Raw genomic sequence first — 25,675 nt, 5'->3', positions numbered from 1 at the left:
TCACAGGTAAGTGCCTTTAAACTCACTGAGCTTACTTTTGAGGAAATGGCAGAAAAGGATATATGACACATACACACTAAACACACACAGACTTGAAGTCAATGGCATTCAAAGGAACTTGACCAGCCTGATGCACTCCGGCTATTTTGGGCTGCAACTTCCATAGCCCCAGGCTAGTTGCCTGAGGCGGATAGGAGTTGTTGTCCACACGACCTGGAGGGCTCCAGACTGGGGAAAGCTGCTTCAGCCAGGCCGGGTCATCTTCGGAGCTTTAACATGCTGCAGCCCTATGAACCGAGCAGGGACGTATTACCCCCGAGTAAACAGTCAGAAAACAGAGGGAAACTAAATCTTCCATTCCGTGCATAAATAATGGTATTAACAGTAATAATTCACACACACTCTCTCCCCTTTGAAAGCAGCGAGGCAGGACAGCTTCTGACGCGGACCGCGCGGGCCAGAGCCTCAGGAGCAGGGCCCGCCGAGTCCCACGGCGCCGGCTCCCAGGTGAAGGAGCCGCGCCCGGCCGCCCGCAGCCGCCCGGCCGCCCGCCCCGCACGCACCGCTGCTGCCGCCGCCGGGGCTCTCCAGCGCTGGCGCGACCCGCGGGGCGCTCATGGCTCCCGGCGAAGCGGCCCCTCGCCTCGCCCGCTTCCCGCCCGGCCGGGCCTCCGTCCTGCGCCTCACCTTCCCCGGCGAGGCGGGAGGAGGAGCGCCGCGCGCGGCCCGGCCCTGCCCTGCCCTGCCCAGGCTTCCCGAGCCAATGGAGGCCGGCGGACGGCCTTGACGCCCCGCCTGGGCCGCCTGTGGGGGAGGCCGGGAGCCGCGGGGAGCTCGCCTCGGCGGCGGCGCCGCCTGCCCCTTGCGGCTGTGGGCGCGGGGGGGGGGGGGAACGTGGCGTGAAGAAGCACCACGTTGCCAGCCAGGCCCAACCGCCATGCTGAGGAAAGTCGAAGGGAGAAGCCGAGAAGGAAGCCCGAGGGGGAGATGGAGGGACGCCGTCCAGCGGCCCCCTGAGCAGGGCTGCCGTGGGGAGGGCCTTCACGCACCGAGGCGCCCTGGGCCAAAGATGATGGCCGGCACAAAACAGCGCCCGCAACACAACCGCATTGTCTCGACCGGAGTTCATCGAGGGGAAAAACGCTTTTTTCATGGAGGAGACCCTGGAGACCTTTTGCCTCGTTTTTCCCTCACTCGCCACGCTGCTGGCGCGAAGAAGAAGGGGGTTCAGCGGCCTTTTTAATTTCTATTTTACCTCCTGGCTTACAATGCTAGGGATGAAGCAGTGTAGCTTCACCACTTTTTTACATATCAATTCTACAAAACGCGCTACCAGGCTTAGGTTTTCATAGCCTCCACCCTACATTCATTTCGAAGCAGGAAATGAATAATCACGATAACAACAATAAAGATGTTCATCTTTCTCTTTCAGTTCGGAGGTTTTATTTTTACCTCATGTTCTCACGTGGGTTGCTGTGCAAGCAGTGAACAAATGTATCTGTTCGCCTTTTCCATACCACAAAATTATCTGCCTTTCTTAGGTTTTATAACCTCAGTCATAATCCTTTTGAAGGTCCAAATTAATGGTAATGGTGGCAATCACCTCCCCATTACCCCTTCCCAAACAGACAACAGTGAAGAAAATGAGGGCAAGATGGGCTGCTCCAATTCATTACTCCATTCTCATCCAAAGTCCTGTCAATCATATTTATTCAACAATTAATACATATTTATGTACATAGATTATAGGCGAAGGTAGCTGCTCAGCCTCAGTACTTCCAATAACACAAGCTGCCTAGAAGCTGTAAAAGCAAGCATGTGAAACTACCTTCTAACATCTTTCAAATGCATATGCTGCCAGTCAACCGTAGCTTGGAAGTTTATAATTAGCATGCAGAACTGAAAATGGCTGAAAGTTGTCAGCCTTCCTGCCAAAGTTCACAAACAAAAGTGTTCTTGCCAATCTTTAAGTCCAGATTTCCCCATGGAATTAATTTTGCATGAGAAAATAAATTGCAATTGATGTGAAAATATGCATTACACCTTCTACCTTTCTAGAAACTAAGAGGCAGCCCAACTGTTTTGGTATGCCAAGAACCCAATGTAATCCCTTTTGGAAGAGGATCCAAGCATAAAGATTCCAGAAATGAGCAAGGAGAAAAAAATATTCTGAATGAAGAAAAACCACATTCTTATACAAGTCAACAGGTAGGCCATGTGATATAAGTAAAAATTAGGAAAGCCAAATCCATCTTCTTGATTAAAAGTTGCATCTTGTTCTAGGATATTCTTGGTGGAGTGGAACTCCATAAAAATTTATGAAACAAAGCATTAAAGTTCTGAAAGTACTTGCCAGGGAATAAAAGAATGCCATGTAAAACACAAACATTTTTATTTATAACCTTAATTTCAATAATATTTGCCATCCTCCGTATAGTTAGCCTTAAGGATGCCCATCTATAATGTCCCATGAGATCTCATTAATCAACTTACTGATGTTTACTTTAATCATTTGACATATATTTCTAGGAACAATCATTCCAAAGTAAGTAATAAACTCAACCTAAAGGCTAAATTGCCAGTTCTATGAGCATAAGTTCAGCCTTTGGCCAGTTAATAGAATAGCCTGATAAATATCCAGAATTATCATGTGCATCAAAGGTGGAACAGATCACTGGAGTTCCAAAATAAACAATGTAAGATCTTCAGCGTAAAGGATTAGTTTTTATTCTGAACCATTATGCACAAGCCTATGAACATTGGGGTTTAGTTGGACATGCCTGGAATTTCAAACTTAAGTCAAATTGTTGTTGTAGTTAGTCGCGAAGTTGTGTCCGACCCATCGCGACCCCATGGACAACACTCCTCCAGGCCTTCCTGTCCTCCACCATCCCCAGAGTCCACCTAAGCTCATGCCGACTGCTTCTGTGACTCCATCCAGCCACCTCATCCTCTGCCGTCCCCTTCTTCTTTTGCCGTCAATTGTTCCCAGCATTAGGCTCTTCTCCAGGGAGTCCTTCCGTCAAATACAAGTGAAGAAAGAAGACATCCCTTTGTAGTTCCTCTCAATTAAGAAGAAATTAGACAAAAACAGTTGGTCCTAACTGTGATTTGTCAGGTTTAATTTTTAAAAAATCAACCCATTTCTGAAATTATGGAAGAAGACCAAAATGTCAATGTAGCAAAAATACATTTCCAATAAATGTTATCAGAACCCTTTTCTACAACCAAGGAAAGAATGGTGGCTGTAAAGTTCTGATTTAATGCAATTGGATCCACAACCAATCTGATATTATCAACCCCCTGCCTATCTTTAATAAGTCCCATCCAATCTGTCTGAACCAGTTTGTTGATAAATTGTTGTAGTCTGTCAGCCAGAATTGAAGTTCGTATTTTAATGTCAACATTAATCAGTGATATAGGTCAGTAATTAGTGCTGTAGTATCCCTGTAGGGTTTAGGAATTACAGTTATATAGACATCATTAAAAGATGATAACCTGATTCAGTGCTAAACAATGAAGCTCAGGAACTAAAAAGCTAGGAAACATTTTATAACATTCGACTGACGGTGAGGGAACTGATATTGCGCCATTTGCCACAGTCAGATCACTTTCTTTTGAGATTTAAACTTTTGATTTCTTTCCCTTCCTCTGCAAGGGTGTGGGATCTATTAAAATAGTCCAGCCCCAGAGTCTGATGGATCCTGTCAGATTCCAGAGGGTTCTGAGGGATTTTCCAGTTGATACGGCTAGTGCCCAGTTTACTCTGTGGAATGCAGAAATGACCCAGGTGGTAGATACAATGATTGCACTTTAATGATCTCTCCCTCCGAACAGAGCCAGTTCTGCACCATGGTACACATCTGATTTGTCGGTAATAAAGCCGGCTGGCAGACTGCCAGAGCTCAGGTCGAGGAAAAACTCGTGCTGAATCTGACCAAACACTACTCGGAGCTCATTATCAAGCCTATGCTGTGATGGTGAGGGCAGCAAAGAAAACATTCTTCTCTGCCTCCATTGCATCCACACAGTACCATCCAGCAGAGCTCTCCAAAGTGTTTCAGGGCCTTTTACACTCTTGAGTCCAAGATGATTCTTACTGAACCTTCAATGACCTGCTGCGACAAATTTGCATCGCACTTTAAGAATAAAGTCACTCGGATTCTCCACAAGTTGGACTCCACAGTTAGTAGCATTCCTGTAGCAGAGGTGTCCAGAGTACCATCTAGTACACCACTGTTGGATAAGTTTAAATTATTGTGGCCTGAGCATGCGAACAAGGTGCTTGGACAAGTCTGGGCCACCACCTGTATACTCAACCCTTGCCCTTCATGGCTGATCATCAAAGCCAAGGATGTGATGCACACCTGGGTCCAGGAAGTCAGTCATAAATGCCTCCGAGGGAGGGGCTGTTCCCTGCCCCCTTGAAGGAGGTAGTTCTCAAATCTCTCCTAAAGAAGGCAAACCTGAATCGAGAAGTAGCCACCAGTTATAGACCTGGGCTACTAGCCTGTTCTTGGGCAAGGTGCTTGAGCAGGTGGTGGCAGGACAACTCCAGGCACTGACCATCTGGATCCATTTCAGTTTGGTTTTGAGCCTGGTTTTGGGACTGAGCCTGCCTTGGTCACCCTGTGGGATGACCTTTGCCAGGAGAAGAACAGGGGGAGAGCATGCCTGTTGGTTCTTCTGGGCAGCTCAGCAGCTTTTAATACCATCAACCATGTATCCTTCTGGGTAGGCTGGCCGAATTGGAGGTTGGAGGCACTGCTTTGCAGTGGTTCCGCTCCTACTTGGCTGGCTGATTCCAGAATGTGATGTTGGGACATTATGGCTCTGTGCCATGGCATTATGCCACAGGCTTCCACAGGGTTCCATTTTATCCCCCATGCTGTTCAGCATCTTCATGAAACTGCTGGAAGAGGTTTGGGCTGAGGTGTCACCAGTACCCTGATAACAATTGAAGTCTAGTCCCAAATTAAGGTGTTAACTTTGATTTATAAACCCCTAAATAGTTTAGGGCCTGGATGGTTGAAGGAATGTCTCTTTCCATATCCACCTGCCCAAATGTAAGATCTTTCACTAAGGTCTTTCTTTGGAAGCCCTCTCTGAAGGAGGTTAGAAGAGCGGCCACCCAGGGAAGGGCCTTTTCTGTGGTAGCGACCTGGCTTTGGAATATGCTCCTCAGATTTGGAATATGCTCCCCAGAGTGGTGTGTCTGGCACAGACACTTTATTCTTTCCAGTGCCAGGTGAAAACCTTTTTATTTACCCACTGTTTTAAGAGTTGATGATATAAATCTTATAAATGCTGGCATTATTTATCCTTTAAATGTATTTTTGAAAAAAAATCCTATATTTTTCTCCAATAACAACTTTCAGTGCTACCCCAGTTTTTGTCTGAGAGGTTTATGTTATTTTGGAGCAGAAAGCAGCTTCTCATTCATATGACTTAGCAGGTATCCAGCAAACTATATTACGCTATACATGGCTGGAAAATGTCTGATTCTTCATGTCAGTTCTCTGAAAAGATAGTGGCATGAATGCAGCCATTCATTTGGAAAGGGCTTTTCAGGTCTCATATCTGTTTATATAGCCTTTCAGCAGAAGCTTGGCATAGCTCTTAGCCATATGGCAAACTGCCCATGTAAACCTTCTGTGCCAATATGCTTGGGACATTCTTAAGTGTTACATTCAAGCAAAGACATGTATGTTGCCTACTGACTGTCTAAAGTTACACAGAGTCATTTCTTTCAAGATTAAGAGAAGTTATACTTCATAATAAAACACAAGGATGCACATGCATGCGCACATACACCACAAAACAATTAATTATTCCAAAGATTTTTGAGAGCTGCATCTAAGATGCTTTGGTGCTCTGTGTTTGCACAATATCTCTGTATGTTTGGACATAAGTTTCCATAAACCAATACTCAGGAATTTTGGGAGGGGTAGTCTAATTATCTGGAGGGAACCAGTTTGTTTATCCTAAGGGGACATCCAGCTGTTAGTTTCCCAATACCCCCCTTCCTCAGTGAAACATTACAGTTAATTTCATTTATTTATTTATATTGTTAATTATTATTATTATTATTATTATAACATTTCTATGCCGCCCCTTGCCGAAACCTCGGGGCGGCTTACAACATGATAAAATACATTGAAATACAATAGTACATAATAAATTACCATTAAATATAAAAATACAAAAAATACATTGATTTACAAATTAAAATTATCAGTATAAAATAAAAATATAGGAGGAGAAAGAGAAGGAAGAAGAAGTTGCCCAGGCCAGATCATATGTTTTAACAATTGAAATGATGTTTAAATAAAAAGGTCTTTACCTGGCGCCGAAAAACCAGTAACGACGGTGCCAGGCGGACCTCTTTGGGGAGTGAATTCCATAGGTTGGGCGCCACCACAGAGAAAGCCCTCCTCCGAGTACTTACTCTCCTAATTTCTTTCATGGAGGGTTCCCGGAGAAGGGACTCTCCCGCAGATCTCAAAGGGCGGTCGGGCATATACGGACGTAAGCGCTCGTTCAGGTAGCCAGGACCCAAGCCGTTTAGGGCTTTGTAGGTCATAATCAACACCTTGAATTGGGCCCGGGCTTCAATGGGAAGCCAATGAAGCTGATGGAGGACTGGAGTCATGTGAGCATAACGCCCCGTCCCCGTCAGCAACCTGGCAGCTCTATTTTGCACCAATTGAAGTGAACATAATAAAATAGATGCAGGATCAGACCAAAGGGCCCCCTGGATCAGCGATCTGTTCATACTGCAGCAAACCAGCTGCCCACAGGAAACGTAAGCCAGGATACAACTGCAACAGCTCCCTTCCTCCCGAGTTCCCCAGCGACTGGTGCACGCAGGCATATGCCTCTGACATGGAGGCAGCATGCAGGCACCAAGGCTAGCAGCCAGGTAATGCAAGAGGACAGTAATGCATGTTGCAGCAGAAAATCTCATGTTCAAGCACAAGCTGATGTGATCTGAGCTGGCAGGAACTGACCAAGAAAGGGCTCGTCAGCGGGTGGTAGAAAGCTTGATGAAAATGTCAAACCGGTCCGCGGCTGCTTTGAAAAGGGCAAACTCTGGGGTAAGCACAATTAGGAAAGGCACTGAAATATAACTACCGATGTCACACTGTCCTTTTACAAACCTGTGGTGTGAACACACTTAGCAGATTGTGTGCCGGTCTAGTCACTGCAGCGAAAAAGGGATATGGTAGAGCTGAAAAAGTGCAGAAAAGGGCAACTAGAATGAGCAAGTGCTTGAGCAGCTCTTTTGAAGAAAGATTCCAGCAGCTGGGATTGCTCTGCTTGCAAGAAGGCAAGTCAGGGGAGACTGGACAGAGCTGTACGGAATTGTATGTGGTGTGAAGAAAGTGGACAGGGAGAGCCTTTTCTTCCTCTCCCATAATGCTAGAACCCGGGTTCATTCCCACTGAACTCGTCTTTCTCAATGAAGGCAAGGCACACTTACCAAAGCAGTGTTGTAGAAGCACTGAGCGCAACTGTTCATTTGAGCGTCGTGTCTGCGGGACTTTCTTGTTCTTTCCTTAATAGCATTATTCCTGTTGATTAGTGGATGAAAAAAGTAAATGAACCCTTGTTCGGTTTGTTTTAAACAAAGATATTGCAGATCCTAAATGGCTTTTTTGAGGGTTTCCATTATATTCCTAGAACTTTATAATATCCAGTACTTGCGTCAAGTTCTAGCCTTTTCCCCATTTCATACTCTCTCATTCATTTATTTATACTGTAATTTAATTTTACTCTATTTTATTTATTTATTTAAACCATTTCTATGCCGCCCCATTTGCAAAAAGCCTCAAGGCAGCTTACAACAACAATAATTAGACTTAAAAAAAAACCGGACACATCTCAGCACATACATAAAAACCCAATAAATACAGTCAATAAATTAACAATTCAAATAACTTTTAAATAAAAAGGTCTTGGCCTGGCGCTGAAAAACAAATAACGACGGCTCCAGGTGGACCTCTCTGGGGAGCGCATTCCATAGATGGGGCGGCAACTCAGAGAAGGCCCTCCTCTGGGTACTCACCCTCCTAATATCTTTCAGGGAGGGTTCCTGGAGGAGGGCCTCTGCTGCCAATATCAGGTGGCGGGCGGGCATATATGGACACAAGCGCTCCTTTAGATAACCAGGTCCCAAGCCGTTGAGGGCTTTACAGGTGATAACCAACACCTTGAATTGGGCCCAGACTTCAATGGGAAGCCAGTGAAGCTGACGGAGGACTGGGGTTATATGAGAACAACGCCCAGTCCCTGTCAGCAACCTGGCAGCTCTATTTTGCACCAATTGAAGTATCCAGACCGTCTTCAAGGGCAGCCCCACGTAGAGCGCATTACAGAAGTCTAATCAGGAAGTTACCAGCGCATGTGTCACTGTTGACAGGCAATCGTTCTCCTGGTAGGGACGCAGCTGATGGATCAGTCGGAGCTGGAGGAAAGCACTCCTCGCCACCACCGTCACCTGAGCTTCTAATAACAGCTCAGGGTCGAGGAGCACTCCCAAGCTGCAAACCTTGTCCCTAAGAGGGAGTGCAACCCCATTCAGGACAAGGTCCAAGTCCCCCACCCCGAAGCCCGAACCACCCACCAACAGGACCTCCGTCTTGTCTGGATTGAGCTTCTGGCCTTGAGAGGACAGGAAGCCCCATGAGGGAAATAGAGGCTCGGTAAACCAAAGTGACCCCCCCCCTCCCCTCCAGGCATGGTCGGTGCTGGACCAGGTACCCGGGCAGGTACAGTTGAGAGAGGGAGACATCCCACCCCCTCTCTCACCCAGGTCTCTGTTGGTTTGGTTTTATGGTTTGTTTGTTATTGTTATCTATTTTTATCTGTATTTTATATATATTCAGATTGCATTGTGAGCCACCTAGAGAGCTTTCAGCTATGGGGTGGTATACAAATGCGATAAATAAATTCAAGGCAAAATAGCATATTAAACAAGCAAATATGTTTGCTCATTTTTAAAATCTTTATTTATTTATTAATTAAAACATTTTAGACTGGCTTCCACAAAATAATTCCAGGCAATTTTAGAAGAAATTAATATACGTAACAGTATAAATGAAAAAGAAAAGCTTGACACCCATAGACAAAAGAGTCCCATGGTATTTTTCAAGATACCTAAAGCAAATGTAAATGAGATGTACAATGTAAACACTAAAATGGGACAACTTTAAGGTCGATTTGAAGGAACAGGATGCTCAAGCTACCAGCACTGGCTGGAGGCTCCAATATCAGACGGGCAGTGTATCAATTCTGGGTTTCAGTCTGCAATTTAAAGAAGCTATCCATGGTATGGAACCTATTTTGGGAAAAGGATTCCCCATGGGTCAGAATGAAACCCAGAGTGGCTACACTGTCTCACTGCAATGGAACCCGTTGCCTTTCGCTAAAATTCATCTTACCATCACTAATCCTCCCCTACAACCACTTCCCTCCACAATGCAGCAGGTGTGGGAAAGGCATTTAACGCCATCCATCCACACGTATTTTCCTATTACCTGATCTCTCTTTTTTCTCTCATGGGCTTTGGAATCTTCTTGATAGTTTTAATCCTTTCACGGGTGGACATGACAGCAAGATCATTGATTAATTTTTCATCTACAGTAAAGAAATTGAAAACACACCAGTAGTGGCATAATTATCAAGCATTTCCAAGTAAAGAATGAAACTGCAAGAAATAGGCAGCAGGAGCAGTAGAGAAAGGAACACAACAGGAACAGGAAGCTGAAAGGAGGTTTTAGGGGAGACTCAGACATGGTCACACTCCCTGAAATAAATGGGATTTAAGTTAAGCCTGGCTAGTTTAAGTACCATTGATTTCACTAGTTTTGTCCTAAGCGTGACTAAATCTGGCTCTAGCCCACGAAGTGTCTAATGAGGATAATACACAATGGCAAGAAAAATTATTATTTCAGTGGGTCTGCTACTCTAAGTCTGGTTTCAATCCCTTGTAAACAAGCACCATACACAAGACTAACCATGTAACAGGAAAAAAAACCAGTAACAACAACAACAGCCCACAGTAAAATAAACAATGCAAATTGCAGAACCTAGAAAACCTAGAACCAGCTGGCATAAGAGCTGGAGGCACCTTCAGTATCAGGGGGTTCTAAAAATGCAAGGAGGACAAAAAAGTTTCAGCTCATCTCTGAAAGGTCAACCACACAGATTCCAGGCAAGGTTCTTTTCATAAACAGGGGCAGACAGCACCGGCAACAAGAGTGAGAACACCCATTGAAAGCAATGGGGTATATGTTAGTTATGACAAACATATGCCCAAATGATTTTAACGTCTCGAGGTAGGGCCATTAAAGCATTTTAAGTACAACTAATCTCAATCTAAGCTTTATCCCATGCTTAAATCATAACATAAAAATAATGCACTACAATTTATTCTAAGAGAAGTTTTACTTCATTTATTATAATTTTATGCCACCGGATAGCAGAAGCTGTTTATAAAGACATGGCAGGTAAGATTTAAAAAACAAGAACAATCAATAATATCTTAATAACCATAAGCAAAATAATCAGCATAGCACAAAACAATAAACCATAATAAAATACCTTTTTTCCTGTCTTCATTATATCCTGGGTGCAACTGAGGTTGACTGGAATCTGTCATGAAAACCGTATCAGTATCTTGCCTGTTTTCTCTCTGAATGAAATTAGCTGAAGATTAAATGCACACACCTTTTAATTATCTTACAGCACAATCCCATGCATGTTTACCCAGGCATCAGTCCCACTGATTTCAGTGAGACTCGCTCCCAGGTAAATGCGGATATGATTGTAACCGTGAAAGCTAAATAAATGTACAAATGAGCTAAATAGGTCTGCTTATTCTCAACCAGCCACTCAAGGCACAACTCTAGGTTGTGGCATGCTGAAAGTTTTCTATCTAAATATGCACAGGATTGCACCCTTAATTGAAGTACATCTGACAGCGCCAATGCAGGCTTCCACAATAGTACACTGAGCCTAACTCAACTATTGCTGCTTATACAATATATGGTCCAACATTTGACAGAGGAAAATAGATTTTACTGATAAGTGAAACAATAATGAACAAGCCAGGTGAATGAACCACATCCGAGTGGTCTAACATCATGTCCCAAGAATTTTTGAAGCCTGAACTACAAAATGTACCAGGAAGATAATTTTGTCATTTATACAGAACAATATGTGATCTAATTATGATCTAATATTGTATTTTTGTACATCACTTAGAAATTATCTTTTAATGTAAGTGATTGATAAATATCATTACATAAAGGAGTTTTTTTTTTTTTACAAGCAAAAGCCTGAATTAGATTTTGCATTTAAGTTTCATCAGTCTCCATGTCTCATGACCACGCAATAAATTACTCCCAAAACTCTACAACCAAGATCCAAAAAAAAAAAAAAAAAACCTGGCATAGGGCCTGTGAGACTTCTTATTTGTTTTTCTTTGAGCAGCCCTACTGAAAACTGTTTGACGGATCAGCAACGTGACAGCAAATAAGCCAGCCTTCTCCATGAACTGAGAGGTGGAGACTCCAGCAAGCTTTAGCTGTCTCTTGAAGATGCACCTATAGACTCAGGCATCCCCTCTCGCAGTCACAGTGCTCTGTTCTACTGTTCCTGAAATGCTTTAAATGTAGCCATTATTTTATATTGCACTATTCTGTGTTTTAAATGTAAACTGCTTGAAGATCTAATAATATCAAATGGTATACCAGTAGCTCAAATAGACAGAGTTTCAAAAGTGGCTGTCAGCTGCAACATTTGTGCAAACTGACCCCCAGGGTAGTAGTTCACACGTTCAGGATTGTGTGCTTTCCAAAAAGGGGGAAGGATGCACAGGTTTGTAATGTCAATCCACAAACTGGGGATGGGGATGGCAACTATTTACACGGGAAGAAAACCTTCCCTTGGCTCAAACAGGTGCAACAGTAGTTGCAGGAACTGCAACTGGGGGCCACAGCAAGAGTAAAAAGATCGCAGCCCCCATGCTTAGAATACCAATCCAAATCACATTTCTAATCTGCAAATTACTTCTACAAATCCATGGAATTGCTACTTGTGTAAATGGCATTATGCTTAGTTAGACAGTTAAGACACTACGCTAGACAAAGCAAATATGTAAATTCTCTATCCTACCATAGGTGTATGCACCCTGCAACAGAAGAGCTGCAGCTCTCTCTTTCTTTCATCATAATACTTTCCAGTTCCAAGCCAAATTATGCATTTAAGTAGCCGCTGAAGGTCTGCTGCTCATTACTGCATCCTTCGTTGGTCTTGCAAGAGCTAAGAGATTCGAATAATGTTAACTTTTTCCTGATTCCTGGCAGTTTCTGTATTTTGATGTGAGAACACGGTAGTAGTTGAAGGATTTTCACCCTAAATGAGTATCCTATGGAACTCCTTAAAATGAACAGAAGGCTTAATCTCCAGAATGCCGCATTGCATTCTCTATATCCAGATGTTTAACTATAAAAATGGATTGCATGACTTTTCTGTCCTGTACAACATCTACAACCTTCGTGATTCTCTATTTCTTTGGGCCAGCAGGCTGATACCATTTAAGTCTAAAGGAGTTCAAAATACTGCCCCTAATCACATGTATTAGTGATGAAGTGGGGCAATCACCACAATAAAAAGGTAAAGGTTTCCCCTTGACATTAAGTCCAGTCATGCCTGGCTCCAGGGGGCGGTGCTCATCTCTGTTTCCTAGCCAAGGGAGCCAGCGTTTGTCCACAGTCTCTGTGGTCATGTGGCTGGCATGACTAAACAATGAAGTGCAGAGAATGCTGTTACCTGCCCACCGAAGTGGTACCTTTTCATCTACTTGCCTTTGCATGCTTTCAAACTGCAACGTTGGCAGGAGCTGTGACGGAGCAACGGGAACTCACCCCGTTGTGCAGATTTGAACCGGCGACCTTTCGATCTACCAGCACAGCAGCACAGCGGTTTGAACCACTGCGTCAGCTGCAATCCCTAATCACCACAATAAAATTCTTCAAATCAAATGTCAGAAATTATAAACTTAGGGTAGGACGTTGGGGTAGATGTTCCAGGCCCCTCTTGGAAGATTGACAAGTTCCCTCAAACACAGCAGAGCTAGTTTGCCACATTTTGAAGTGAGGACAGATAATTATCGTCTAAAGAGGGTGCTCCTAAAAGCCTAGTGAATCCAGGGACTAAAATTAACTAGATGCACCACTGATGTCAGAAAGAAACACTGTGACACCCTCATGATCTTTATTATACATGGTCTTCACAAGTCTATTGATAATCAAAAGTTATTTAGCTATCCAGTAGCTTTCCCAAAAATGTTAACATCTGGGTCACTAAGAAGCCTATTCAATTTAATACTTTTTTGGACTGAAACTTGCATTTCAACACTTGATCTCCAACAACCTTACCTCCATCATCTGCATCAAAAGGTCTGTGTGCGTAATCATCATTCAAAGCACTCCTGGCAGTGGGCAGCGTCTGTGCAAATTCCGGTTCATATTCAAATGAAGGATTGACTGTTAAAAATAAGAGAAGAGTACAAGACTTAACTCGTGCTTTGAGGGAGTTCTACATTTATTTTGCACAAAGGAAGATTTTGCTGCATGAGCTTTCTCCTGCAGTATGAAGTGGCTCCAGTAGCATTAAGTCAAACACAAGTTTATCATCCTAGTGAGAACCAGGGGAGAGCCAAGTTCAGAAGTCCTCCATGTGCATGCACACATACACACAATCTGTTGTTTCCAAACAATTAATATTCCATATTCACAGATATTTTGTGACAGTCCTTCTCTCAAGAGGGCTAGAAATCTGTCTTTTTTAATCAAAAGAAACCTAGATTTCTGCAGGAGCAAACACTTCATGGTAAAACTTGTATCCATGCAGATTCTTAACTTCCTGGGTTCCAGATGTAAATAAAGATTGAAACAGGATCAGCCTTTCATGGATGGAAGGGCTCTGCTCACAGAAGGGGCCCCTGCCTGATCACAGGGGCTTCTTCAGCTCACCCCATGCATCACAACCCCTGGCCTTCTGTGTAATGTTCTTTAGGAGTTGCCATGGGGAGGAGAGGGCGGGACACTCCACTTCCACCAGCCTATTTGCATGTTCCTCAGGATGGATCCATCCCATATTTCAATACTGTTATTTCTGCACACACATGCACTGTGCACATAAAATACCACTGTACGCTGCATTTTATATTAATTTTACACGTTAGCACTTTAAAATACAATATCAGAATACTATGAAAAGCTATTTCATCTAAAATAGCAAAGTAGTACTATTGGAAGCAGCATTTTTTTTAAAAATTGAAATATTTCAAAACGATACAAAAAGTTGTTAGATGTAGCAGCATTTGATCAATCGCAATTATTTACAAATCAGACAAGGCCTCTATAACAAGTTAATTTTTGAAAGTCATTTGACTTTCAAAAAAAAAAAAAAAAAAGAGAGAGCCAGTGTGGTGTAGTGGTGAAGAGCACGGGACTGGGACTCAGAGGATCTGGGTTCTAGTCCCCGCTCAGCCATGGAGCCAACTGGGTGACTTTGGGCCAGTCACAGACTCTCAGCCCAACCTACCTCACAGGGTGGTTGTTGTGGGGATAAGATGGAGGAGGAGATGTAAGCTGCCTTGAGCCCTTTGTAGGAAAAAGGCAGGATATAAATCGAAAAATAAATAAATAAATAAATAAATTTGAAATGTACTATTTGTTCTGTCTCCCAGATTAAGGGGAGGAAGGCTTTCCAGGGGGTATTATATAGAGCAGCAACCAGCTGTGTCACTTTGGTAATACAAACGGCACTGTGCGAGCAGAAACTATGCTCCAAGCTCTTCACAAATGGAGAATCCAATTCAAGTTATGTCCATGTAGCTGTGATTGCACCTGCAATGGCCAAGTGCTTGTGTAATAGAAAGATTCAGCAGAGCTCTATCACTGCTATTTGAGCTTGCGGAAGGACACCACTGGATGCTGGCCTTATTTATTTAAAACATTTCTCTCCCATCCTTCCTGATAAAACGTCTCAGAACAGCTTACAACAATTAAAATAGCAATATAATAATACAATAATTAAAACAATACATAAGTAAAATATAAACAATCGCGCAGGGACAACAAATCTCCTTTGTTACTGTTTAAATGCATACGATTACGTACTCTGTGCATTTCCATATGGATTTGAATGGGGAATCCTGAATGCCAAATCCCTTGGACTGTATTCAGCATCAGACTGAGTCCACATTGACTGCATAGGGATTTCCCCTGGTGGAATCTGCCCTTGTCTTCCTTCCACGCCATATTCTTCATAGGAATCGTAAGGGTTATGTTGGGGGAAAGTGCTGCTCAGAGAAGGTCGTCTATGTGACAAATAAGGCAGTTGGGAAGAAAACAACCAAAAAACCCCATTTCAATAAACATTTCAAATGCATGAGCTAAAAGAAATCAAAAGCGGTTTTAAACTTATTTTGAATAAGTGTAACATCTATAGATGCTGATGTCCTGGAATGTGCCTTCTGTGTGATTAGATCTGCTGTGACCTTTTATCATGGCGCGCTGAGGACAAAATTGCTGGTTTCTACAGTGTATTTGACCGTGTTGCTAGAGCAGCTCCAGTCGAGGTGTCTGACATGGGTTTGAAGGAACAACTGCAGTTATTACGGCCTGATGATGCGGGGAAGGGGCTTGCGGCAGTGTGACTGATCGGGTACCCTCCTGATCCCTGCCCCTCCTGGCTGATAAAAGCTAGCTAAGGGGATCTAAATGAGTGGGTCCAGGGAGTGGTAAATGCATCTTTGTGTGAAGGAGTAGTTTCCAACTGATGCACAAATCAGTAGGTAGAACTTTCAGAGGTAAAATCAGGCCATCATTGACATATAACCAGGCCCGAGAAAAACCTTCGTTTCTAGAAATTAGCATGTGTGCGTCCTTGAAATGTAGCTGGCACTGGCCAGGCACCGTCCAGAGAAAGCTAGTTGGCCCTTGACAGATACCAGCAGCACAAAGGGCAATTCACACCAGGCCACCCCATCCTCCTCCTCCTCTAGGTAATAGCACCCCATCTTCCCCCTCCTTCGGGGCATCTTCTTCGGTATGCAAGCGGGAAAGATCATGCCAGTGTAACTTTTTTACTTCTGTAACCTATTGGAGAGTGTTAACTGTGTTACGTGTAACCCTTTATGGATCCCTGTATAAAAGGACTGACCAAGGACTGCTCAGTTGTGCCACCTGGAACGATTCATTGTTAGCTGGTTATTCTTGAGAATTAATCCTTGAAAAAAAAACCTTCCCCTGTTGTGTATTTTGGGCATACGCACACCAGGACATGGACAATTTGGTCAACACTACTGCCCCCAAAGATACAGTGATGTGAAAACTCCTGAAACCCCCCCATTCTGCACTCAAAGGTATCCAATCATTGAGCTGTGGGGTTATCTAACATCCATCTGAAGCGACTGGGAACAGTCACTGGGGGATTGTGAGGCAAGTGCCATCAATACACCGATAACACAGTTCTAGCTTCCTGCAACAACTGAATCTGGAGAGGTCATGGAAGTCCTAGATCAGTGTATGGACTGAGGGATGGGCTGGATGAGGGCCAATAAACTGAAACAAATCTTGGAAAAATAGAAGTCCTGTGGGCGAGTGGTTCTCCAGTCCAAAAGGATGCATCTGCAAATTTAAGCTTAAGACAGGTATGAGCCTTTTGTGAAAACCACCGTCTTGGTGCAAGCTGGGCATCTTTTTTGAATGTGAATGAAATTCTTGCACATCCTCGACTTCAGCAGCACTTGCTCCAATATGAACCTGTCCAGATGCCCAAGATGTTTTTCAGAGGACCTTAAAAAACAGACAGAGCTATTCTATAACAAGTGGTCAGACTCAGTTCGGCTTGGTTTCACCTTTACTCCTTGTTCTCCAGGATTTCAGACAGGAGACCTTCCCAGCCCTAGGCTGAACTTAGGACTCCGTGTGTGCAAGCCTGTTCTTACATCAGTTCTGGCTCTTTATGTCCCTGGCACCATCCTCTGCCGTTAGACAAGTGATGACATAAGATGCTTTTAAAGCTAAGGATGCAACAGCATCACCCTCAGCACAATGGAGACTAATTAGTAACCAGAAGAGTGGGATGCTACAAGCAGGTAAAGTGGGAGCTGGCGTTCCAAAGAGGAGATTTCTGATCGGACTTCAGGAGACAATGCAAAATTTTTGCAGCCCCTCATGAAATAAGATATTGACTGGTTATGTTTCTTCTAGGAACATGCACTGTTACTCGGTTAAGTTCCCAACAGGAGCAGCCTAAGCCTTTGTGTGCTGTGTTTCAGACTTACGTTCTGTCAACCACCAGGGTTTCAGAGGAGTGATAGTCCGGGTTTTCAAAGGCTTCATTGTAGTAAAAAGACATGATGGCTTCAAATCCTCGCCTCTCTAGGAAAAAATGGATGGAAATTTAATATAGTGCTTTATCGGGTCAAATTTCATCCTGAACTCATTTTACCATTAGATACTTGATGGCTGATCTGTTAGAAAATATGCTGGCTGCACAGCCACCTGCTTCACCTCTGGAAACCATTTTTCCTGCCTGCCCTGGCTGAAGATCAAACCCAGGCTCGAGTGCCCTGCCAAGGTGGCGCACATTAGGTTCATGTTATTAAGCATAAAAGAAAAGCCATCAGGTTGCAACTGCAACGCAGTTTAATGCAAGTGTCTAATGTTTTCTTTCAAGGATGGAGCCAACACAACTGTTCTGGGGGAGAGAATTCCCTAGATCTGAGGCTCTGCTCTTGGCAAGGGCGCACTTAGCATCTCTTATCAATGTGAGCCCAGGCTCCCTGTGCTTAGAAGAGGGCTTGAAAAATAAAGTCCAGCAGTTTAAATTGGACCCAAAAAGTAGCCAATGCAAGCAGTAGAGGTTTGGTGCAATATTCTTGGAATTCTTGGAGGCCAGCCTTTCCACTGGAAAAAGTGAAATATGTGTAATGCATCTCATACACAGATCTCCCTACCTTAGCTTGGTGGGTGGGGAGGAAGGAGAGATAAAGGCATTTCTTTAGTCAGAAGGGTTCTCACCTTCCAGAAGAGCTATTTCCTAGTCACATGGGCTGTTTACCTGTAATTTACAGAACAAAAAGTTGCAGCTGGCATACTGTGGCAATGAGTGTTAAGGAAGTTTCAAACAGTCCTTCTGGCTCTATTAACCCTGTCCTTTCCAAATCTGAACAGCAACTTTCCTACCTGTTCTACAAATAAGAGCAACATCCATACACACAAATATGGAAAATAAATCCCAAGGGGTAGCTGTGCTAATCTGCTGCAGTCCCAGACCCTAAAACAGATCACAGAGTCTTGTGGCACCTTAAGAGAGAGCACATGAATTATGGTTCAAGTTTTTATGGACTGGAGGCCGCTTTGTCAGGTGCAGAAAGTGTTCCACTAAGCTACTGATATTACATGATTGAAAGGAACAGGAATGATAAACAAAGAGGTCAGAGGGAAACACAGGAAAGGCAGGCCATGATAATTACTGTATCAACACTTACAGTTCACAGAATAGAGACTGGGTGATAACAGAAACGCTTCCCTTAGTGAGCTGATTAACACATGCAATGTGATGATAATAATTTTTAAAAACCCTTCATATCAATTCAACCCAGCAGAGATAAGAGTTGGGCCTCTTTCTGAGATGTAGTTCTCGAGCTGTAGTTGCTTTGGCTTGTTATCTTGCACAAATGCATCCCGACTTAAAAGATTCAGTCTTCTTAACACGAAACAAAATAGTGTACTAAGAATTAAGGAAGAGTAAAACAAGCTCCTCCTTTATAACTAGATAGAATGAGACCTGCTGGAAGGAAACAAAGGTCCATTAAGTCTAGCGCTCTGCACCGATATTCACAAGACCTGCAAGAAGCTCGTAAGAGGTTCACTCACACACATGTGCCCTGCCCACAGCCCACTGAAGTCATGGGGTGCTCCATACAAATTAGGAGTTGAGCACCTCTGCCTTTTCCTCGTCATCTGTTTGTTTGTTTTTTTACTAGACTTTTCATAACTCGCTTAAGCCTTCCTGACACCATCCCTGAAAGTCTTTGCTGTCTGTTTACAATCTTCTTTTGAAGCCTGACCTCCCTTCCACTTCCTGTACATGTTCTTAGCTTTTAAGTTCCCTCCTAACTTTTTGTGAAGCCATGAGAATTTCCTTTGTAGTCTTCTATTCTTTTTCTTCATTGGGATGAGTTGTTACTGTGCTTTAAGAATTTCTTAAGATCTCCCATCCCTCATAGACTCCTTTTTTCTTTAGGGTGAGTTGCCAGGGGATTTTGCTTTTCGCTGACTTGGACTTCTTACAGTCTATCCTTTTGAAGTTCAGGATACTTGTTTGGCTACAGCAGGCATTTGCCATCTTCTTAACAGAGAATTCAAGAAAGGCAGGGTTTCTGCTGGAGGAAGTTATTGAGACACATATGAGAAATCTCTTGGAAGGGCCATGTTTGGCTGAATGTGTCTGCCACCAATATCAGGGAAGTTGAAATCTTCCATGATAACAATGTCATGTCTCATTGCTACTTGTTTTTCGAAGAAAATGTCCTGATACCCCACCCCCAAGTTCTAACATTATGGGAGAGAGAGCAAAAATCCCCACAACTATATATGCAAATTCTTAGTTTTTCAAACTGAGGGCTAGTTTTGCCAACACATGAGCTGGCAAATTAATATGACCCTGTGAGAAATGAAATGTTACTGTTACTAAGTGGTAAGATGAAAACCAAAGAAAGGGCGAAATACAGGGCTAGGGTAGGATCATTGAATTCCTTAAGGCTAAAAGTCCTGAGAATAGAACCATGTGAATAGTTGTACTAAAAGCAGGGCTTTTTTTGTCATACAATGAACAGTGTTTCGGCACCTTTTTTTCAATGGATTTTACAAAGTGATTTTGAAGGGCTTAGCAGATCAGCAGCAAACATCATTACCATAGTGCCTGCAGGCTGCTATTGTGTCTGCTATCTGCTCGTGAGAGTTGGCTGCTTGGGACCTGCTTGCTAGCCTTGGGATTGGTGTCAAAAAGCACTGACTAAAAGCAATAGTGTTTCTTACATCAAAGTTCTAAAAATACCAGAGAGGGTAAAATTGGGGGACAGTGGTAAAACTGTCACCTTCAGTGGAAGAGAGCAGGAAACTGATTACCTTTTACAACTGGCTGTAATGAGCCTGGAGGAAGGCCTGTTCTTCCTATCTCATCCTCCCACAAGATTTAAGAAGCAAGTTGGTGTTAAGTAAGAACCTACAAGGCCACAAAAGAAGGTACTGCACAGGCTTAATAGGTTCATGAATAGTAACTGACACACCTCTCATAGGTAATGGGCTCATTAGCATGAACATGGGATGTATGAGCCGGAGGGAGAACATATCAAGGGGTCGTATGATGTAGGCGGACAGAGAAGATTGTAACTTCTTAGTAACCCAGCCAATGGGAGAAAGAGGAAGGGTCTGCGAGCCGGGAAAAGGGAATAAAAAGCAATGTCTTGTGTGTAAACTGCGCGCTGCCTGTGCGGTGGACGCCCGCTCTTGCAAGAACGAATTAAACTGTTACTGCTTGGTACTTTGCATCCGTATCGTCACTACTGGGATTTATTCCTTACAACCTTAGTCAGCAAGCAGTATAGCTCTTCCTTTTCCAGCCAGGCCTTGTCTTTCGGCTGGGAGATTTAATCCACTTCAAACATATTTGTTTGTTTTTCTAATGAAATGGCATGTTTTAACTTGCGCAAAGAAAACAAGAAGTCCCAAAGAAATGTTCGATGGCCTTCACTAAGCAAACATCCTACATGCTAGAATTACTATATATTTGGTATGTACTGAATTAACGTTAGAAAAGGGCAATGGCCTTGAGGAGTCCACATCTCACACAGGTATACTCACATCATTATAACTAATGTGAAGCAAAGGACAGATATGTCTGCATTGACAGAAATTTCTTTTATGATCACGTCAGTGGCTTATCTGCAGTATCATGTCATCAGGAAATAGCTGGCAGGAAAAACCCCACTTGCGGCTAGCAAGTTAATACATTTTACTTTGGCTCTGGTGCCAGGAACATCGATATAAGCTCTTTTCTCTTCCCAGAAGCCTGAAAAAGGATCTACTCTCCAAAACAATCTGTGGAAGAGAACAAAGGAAAGTCCACTCCACTTCTTGTTTTCCCCACCAGAAAATAACTTCATACAGTGGGATAGTCCCTGTCAGCAGTTTTCCTGCCTGTTCCTGCCCTGAACAAGGCTTGCTTTTGCACTTATTTGACTAGAAAAGTTTTGACTGGCTAGGCTGTACAATACAGCCTTTTCCATTGACAGTTTCCTTGTTGGCATATTTATTTATATACTCATTATATTTATATACTGCCCAAGTGGCAGGCAGCCTTAGGGTCATTTACAATAATAAACACAATAAACAGAACAATGAACATAATGCAGTAATTTTTAAAATACTTTAAATATTATTTAAATATTTTAAAAGTCTGTGGCTGTAGCATTTAGTAAAATGGCATCTCTCAGTTTGCCAAGTTTTTGGACTATTTTAGGTGCAACTCTGTGCTGAGGAAGAAAGAAGAAACTGAAAGAAAGACTCTTAAAATTCCCAGTATTCTCTAGCCAGTCAAGCTGCTTGGGAAATGCTAAGAACGGAACCTTTGTTCTGCCTAAATATACACAGGATAGCAGGCTTAAGGTTGCTATAAGGTTGCTATTCCTTGTCCCTGCTGGAAAATAGTACTTTTAAATGGCTCTATTTTAGATCTTAGAAACATAGAAACAGAGAGAGTCAGAAGGGGTCTCCCGGGCCATCTAGTCTGACCCCCAGCTCCAGGCGGCTCCACTCACGACACGCCCACCATCTTGGTTTCATGTTCAAAGATCTTGGTTTCATGTTCTTCATTTAATCATACCATGTTTTCCGCTGATGTTGTAAGCCAGAGGTGGGCAGAGTTCAGGCTTGGAGGATCTGTTTTGTATTTTCCTAGGATATTTAAAATCCATCAGCTGGAGCCAGGTGCAAAATAGTAGTGTGGGCCATAATGCACAGAGAATTTAAGAAACAGGGTGCTTCTGGACACATATTACCTGAGAAATTTGTGATCAGTACCAAAGCTCACAAGAACTTGCAGGCTCAAACCCATCCTGGCTTTCCTGCAAGCATGGTTTTTGGAGAGGGAGGAGCAACTTAGCCGTTCTTGTGTTAGATAATACAATCAAACTCCTGCCACTATATTGCAAATCACCCAGAAATGTATCAACAGATTCTGATCTGCTTTCTGCTACCTTGAGGGTTAAAAGGCCTGTTAAAAAGTATTTTATAAAATAAATAAAAATACAGTGAATGATAAAGAGAAACAAGCTATACGGTCTATAATACAACTGCCTGAGCCTCCAGCATTACGAACTTAGGACTTCTGCTTTGCCACAGCATCCCAGTTTGCCCTGAATTGGGAAGGTAAATCTGATACGGGCTTGCTACCAGTTTCAGATTATAATTTAATGAGATGTATCGCTTTCAAGAACCTACCTGACAAGTTCATTTGGAGTGGGAGAGAAAGACAGCTAAAACAAATACGACTTTCTAAAAACAAGAAATGCATCACAACAGAAACATCACAAAGACTCATCTCCGTGGCATTGTGTCTAACAAAAAGAATATTTTTCATCTGTAGCGTCCATTCTGACAGTTTAAACATGCGTGTGCATGAGTGAGTTATAGCCATACCCAGATTTAGGGAGAAAGACTTTTTCTTCTCCAAAGAACTTGCCTGGTTTTAGTATCATGATGCAAGCCAATGGTCACGCTAAATGGGAATGATGGGAGTTGCTGTGCAACCTATCTGGGGGGCACCAGATTGGAGAAGGCTGCCATAGCTATTTTGTTTGTCAGTTTCTTTTAGTAGGTGGAGGACTCTGTTCACACCCGAAGTCATAGGACTGAATGAGACTGGAAACAGCCATGCTCTGATCCTATCCCTTTTTTGAGAAGTTTGGTGAGCTTACAACTCTGTTGACGTTAGCAATCATTAATCAGCCTTCCTTAGATCCTTTTCCCCATCAGTCCCAGCATGTTGCCTTCACTTCCTTATTGGTGAAACTCCAAAGGTGACTTGTGGAATTATTATTCTGCATTCCATAAAAATCCCTGAGTGAAGGAAGAGACAACAGGGACTAGATCTTTCCAGGCCCCTGGGGGGGGGGGGGGGCTCTATTTCCCCAAAAGGGGCCTTTAATCTTGTTTTGAAACGGTCATGCAGAGCAGCCTCTCGGCTACGGATGTTGGAAGCTGTAATTCAACAAATCCTGGAGCACCAGCTGGTTGAAGAAGGCCAAGTTTGAACGCTGGACTAGAATCTGAGCCGCAAACAAATCCCCTACTCAAAATCCCAGTGCACTGTTCGCAGGTCAGCCCCTTTCATTAGCCTACCTTACAGGACTGTTGTTACATAAATAAAATGGAGTTGGGGGAAGAAACTTCTCTGCCACCCTGAGCTCTGTGGAGGAAGTGCAGGATGCAAGTGCAGCTTAAAGGAAGAACTTCAAATAAAATACATTCTTGGCAGCGGCGGGCGGGCGGCAAGCTCCCAACCTCTCTTCTTCCTCATCCCCTGCACGACCCTGGTTTTAGAAGCTAGCACATTGCAGGGAGGCAGTGGAAGTGGTGGGGGGACGGGGGGGCACCGGGGGGGGGGAATACCGTGGGAAACGCAGCTGACGCTCCCCCGGTGCGCGCGCGCGCCCTGGAAGAGGGTACATGGTCAAGCGCTCTCCGTTTTCCTCCTGCCTCTGAGCCCAACCCTCTCCAAGCGCACCAGAAAAAAGAACTTAAAACCAGCAGATACGAGACGTTGCAGAAACCCCGTAAGTTCTGAGCAGCAGGCAAACCCCACGGCATACGCGGGCAGAACGAAGAGGGAAGGCAAGAAGCAAGCGCGACCCGTTTCGGAACAGCAACCGGGAAAGAGGCGGGCGCGCGCCGTGGCCACAGGCAGCTCCGCGGGCGCTCAGCACACGCCGCTCCTCAGTACCTTCTCTTCGCCCCGGGATGCGCAGGCGGCGGATCCGGCACGGCGGGCGCGCTGGCTGCGCTCAGGTCGTCCCGCTCGTCCTCTCGGCCGCCGCTCCTGCTTCTCGGGGAAGAGGCGGCGCGGTGTCCCGCTCCGAGCAGGAGCGCAGGTGCCGCCCCGTCCCTGGAGCCGCCCCGTCCCTGGAGCCGCCCGCCTGCTTCCGCGACAAAGCCGAGCAAGGTGCGCCTGAATCGGACGCATTAGCAAGGGTTTCTTGCTCCTCCAGCTGGAGTTCTCTTGTCTTGGGCTCCCTCCATCCTCTCCCAAAGGAGGAAGGCCGCATACTCAAGTGGATTAGCCCAACCTTCCTTCGCTACGGTGCCCACCATCGACAGGAGCCAGTTGACTGGGTGCATGAAGGCCATGCATACCAGGATCAGATTAATTAACTGGATCATCGCTCATCACAACAATATAATTCTACATACCAGAATAGTTCCAAGGCAGGGGGTGTGTGTGGAATCAACCCTGTATCATTCACTCTTTAACAACTGGACTTTTTAAATGGGGCAGCTCGCACTTTTGCATGTTCCGGTAATGGTAAAATCTTGGGAACAAGAGCAGAAGTGAGGACACCCTTGGGACACAGGACCCCCCCAAAGGCCCCCCAACAACCAAGGATGTTGCCATGAAGTTGAACAATCCACCATCCTTTTTGCCAGCTAAGCTCACCTGCACTTTTGGTTACATTTGACAGCTCAACTTTTGACAGATCTCATATGTAGCCAAAGGGCAGCCTCTGTGGGGCAATACCCAGGGTGAGTACCTGCTGCACTTTGCCAGCAGGCATCCCCCCGCCTATTATCATCCTGAGGCTCTCCATTCTTGCAGCCACACACCTGTGAACCTGCTGAAGACAGCAGAGGAAGAGGAAGCAGCAGCGTTTTCACTATGTCCATAACCTGCTGAACTCCACAACTTAGAATCCAGTGCCTGAATTAGCTTCCTTCCTCTTTCCCCCACAGTTCCCTTTCCTTTTTATGTCATGTCTTAGATTGTAAGTCTGCAGGCAGGGGTTGTCCATTCTCTGTATAAGCTACCTTGGGAAACTGTTTTTAGCTAAGAGGTAGAATATAAACATTAAACTATAAACTTTCTCTGCGGTGGCGCCCAACCTATGGAATTCACTCCCCAAAGAGGTCCGCCTGGCACCGTCGTTACTGGTTTTTCGGCGCCAGGTAAAGACCTTTTTATTTAAACATCATTTCAATTGTTAAAACATATGATCTGGCCTGGGCAACTTCTTCTTCCTTCTCTTTCTCCTCCTATATTTTTATTTTATACTGATAATTTTAATTTGTAAATCAATGTATTTTTTGTATTTTTATATTTAATGGTAATTTATTATGTACTATTGTATTTCAATGTATTTTATCATGTTGTAAGCCGCCCCGAGGTTTCGGCAAGGGGCGGCATAGAAATGTTATAATAATAATAATGATAATGATAATGATAATGATAATGATAATGATAATAATATGTTCTTGTGTTTTTCCTTATGCTCCATTTCAAATCTTTCCCCTTCACTTTCCATCTTTATATTAAT

General features: G+C 43.9%; 1 protein-coding gene across 3 annotated transcripts; it reads right to left on the bottom strand.

The window, feature by feature from the left end:
* Nucleotides 1-7,001: 7,001 nt before the first annotated feature.
* LOC123025058 (transmembrane channel-like protein 5) lies at nucleotides 7,002-24,171 on the bottom strand. Of its 3 annotated transcripts, XM_044433503.1 has the most exons (9): nucleotides 24,091-24,171; nucleotides 18,105-18,144; nucleotides 17,366-17,462; nucleotides 15,195-15,394; nucleotides 13,446-13,553; nucleotides 10,606-10,710; nucleotides 9,540-9,639; nucleotides 7,484-7,574; nucleotides 7,004-7,231 (listed from the first exon to the last, which is right to left on the bottom strand). In XM_044433503.1, the coding sequence occupies exons 3-9, from the start codon at nucleotides 17,437-17,439 to the stop codon at nucleotides 7,202-7,204; spliced, it is 708 nt and encodes a 235-aa protein (XP_044289438.1). In that variant the 5' UTR covers nucleotides 17,440-17,462; nucleotides 18,105-18,144; nucleotides 24,091-24,171; the 3' UTR covers nucleotides 7,004-7,201. The 3 variants fall into 3 exon arrangements, with proteins under 3 accessions (XP_044289439.1, XP_044289438.1, XP_044289437.1); XM_044433504.1 differs by lacking the exon at nucleotides 18,105-18,144 and having other exon boundaries at nucleotides 7,002-7,231; nucleotides 10,606-10,656; nucleotides 24,091-24,163; XM_044433502.1 differs by lacking the exon at nucleotides 18,105-18,144 and having other exon boundaries at nucleotides 7,005-7,231; nucleotides 24,091-24,163.
* Between the last annotated feature and the right edge of the window lie 1,504 nt (nucleotides 24,172-25,675).

This window comes from Varanus komodoensis, unplaced genomic scaffold, assembly GCF_004798865.1.
Source record: "Varanus komodoensis strain SLA01 unplaced genomic scaffold, ASM479886v1 scaffold26, whole genome shotgun sequence".
NCBI lineage: Eukaryota > Metazoa > Chordata > Lepidosauria > Squamata > Varanidae > Varanus > Varanus komodoensis.
The sequence above is the reverse complement of the archived record's forward strand: the minus strand, read 5'-3'. Positions and strand labels throughout refer to the sequence as shown.

Excerpts from the sequence above, each read along its gene's own strand:
- LOC123025058 (XM_044433503.1), bottom strand. The coding sequence starts at position 17,439 with ATGTCTTTTTACTACAATGAAGCCTTTGAAAACCCGGACTATCACTCC. Across the intron at positions 10,711-13,445 it reads TTTTGATGCAGATGATGGAG|CTAATTTCATTCAGAGAGAA; the intron begins GTAAGGTTGTTG and ends TTTAATCTTCAG. Across the intron at positions 7,575-9,539 it reads AGAGAAAAAAGAGAGATCAG|GAATAATGCTATTAAGGAAA; the intron begins GTAATAGGAAAA and ends ACTAATCAACAG.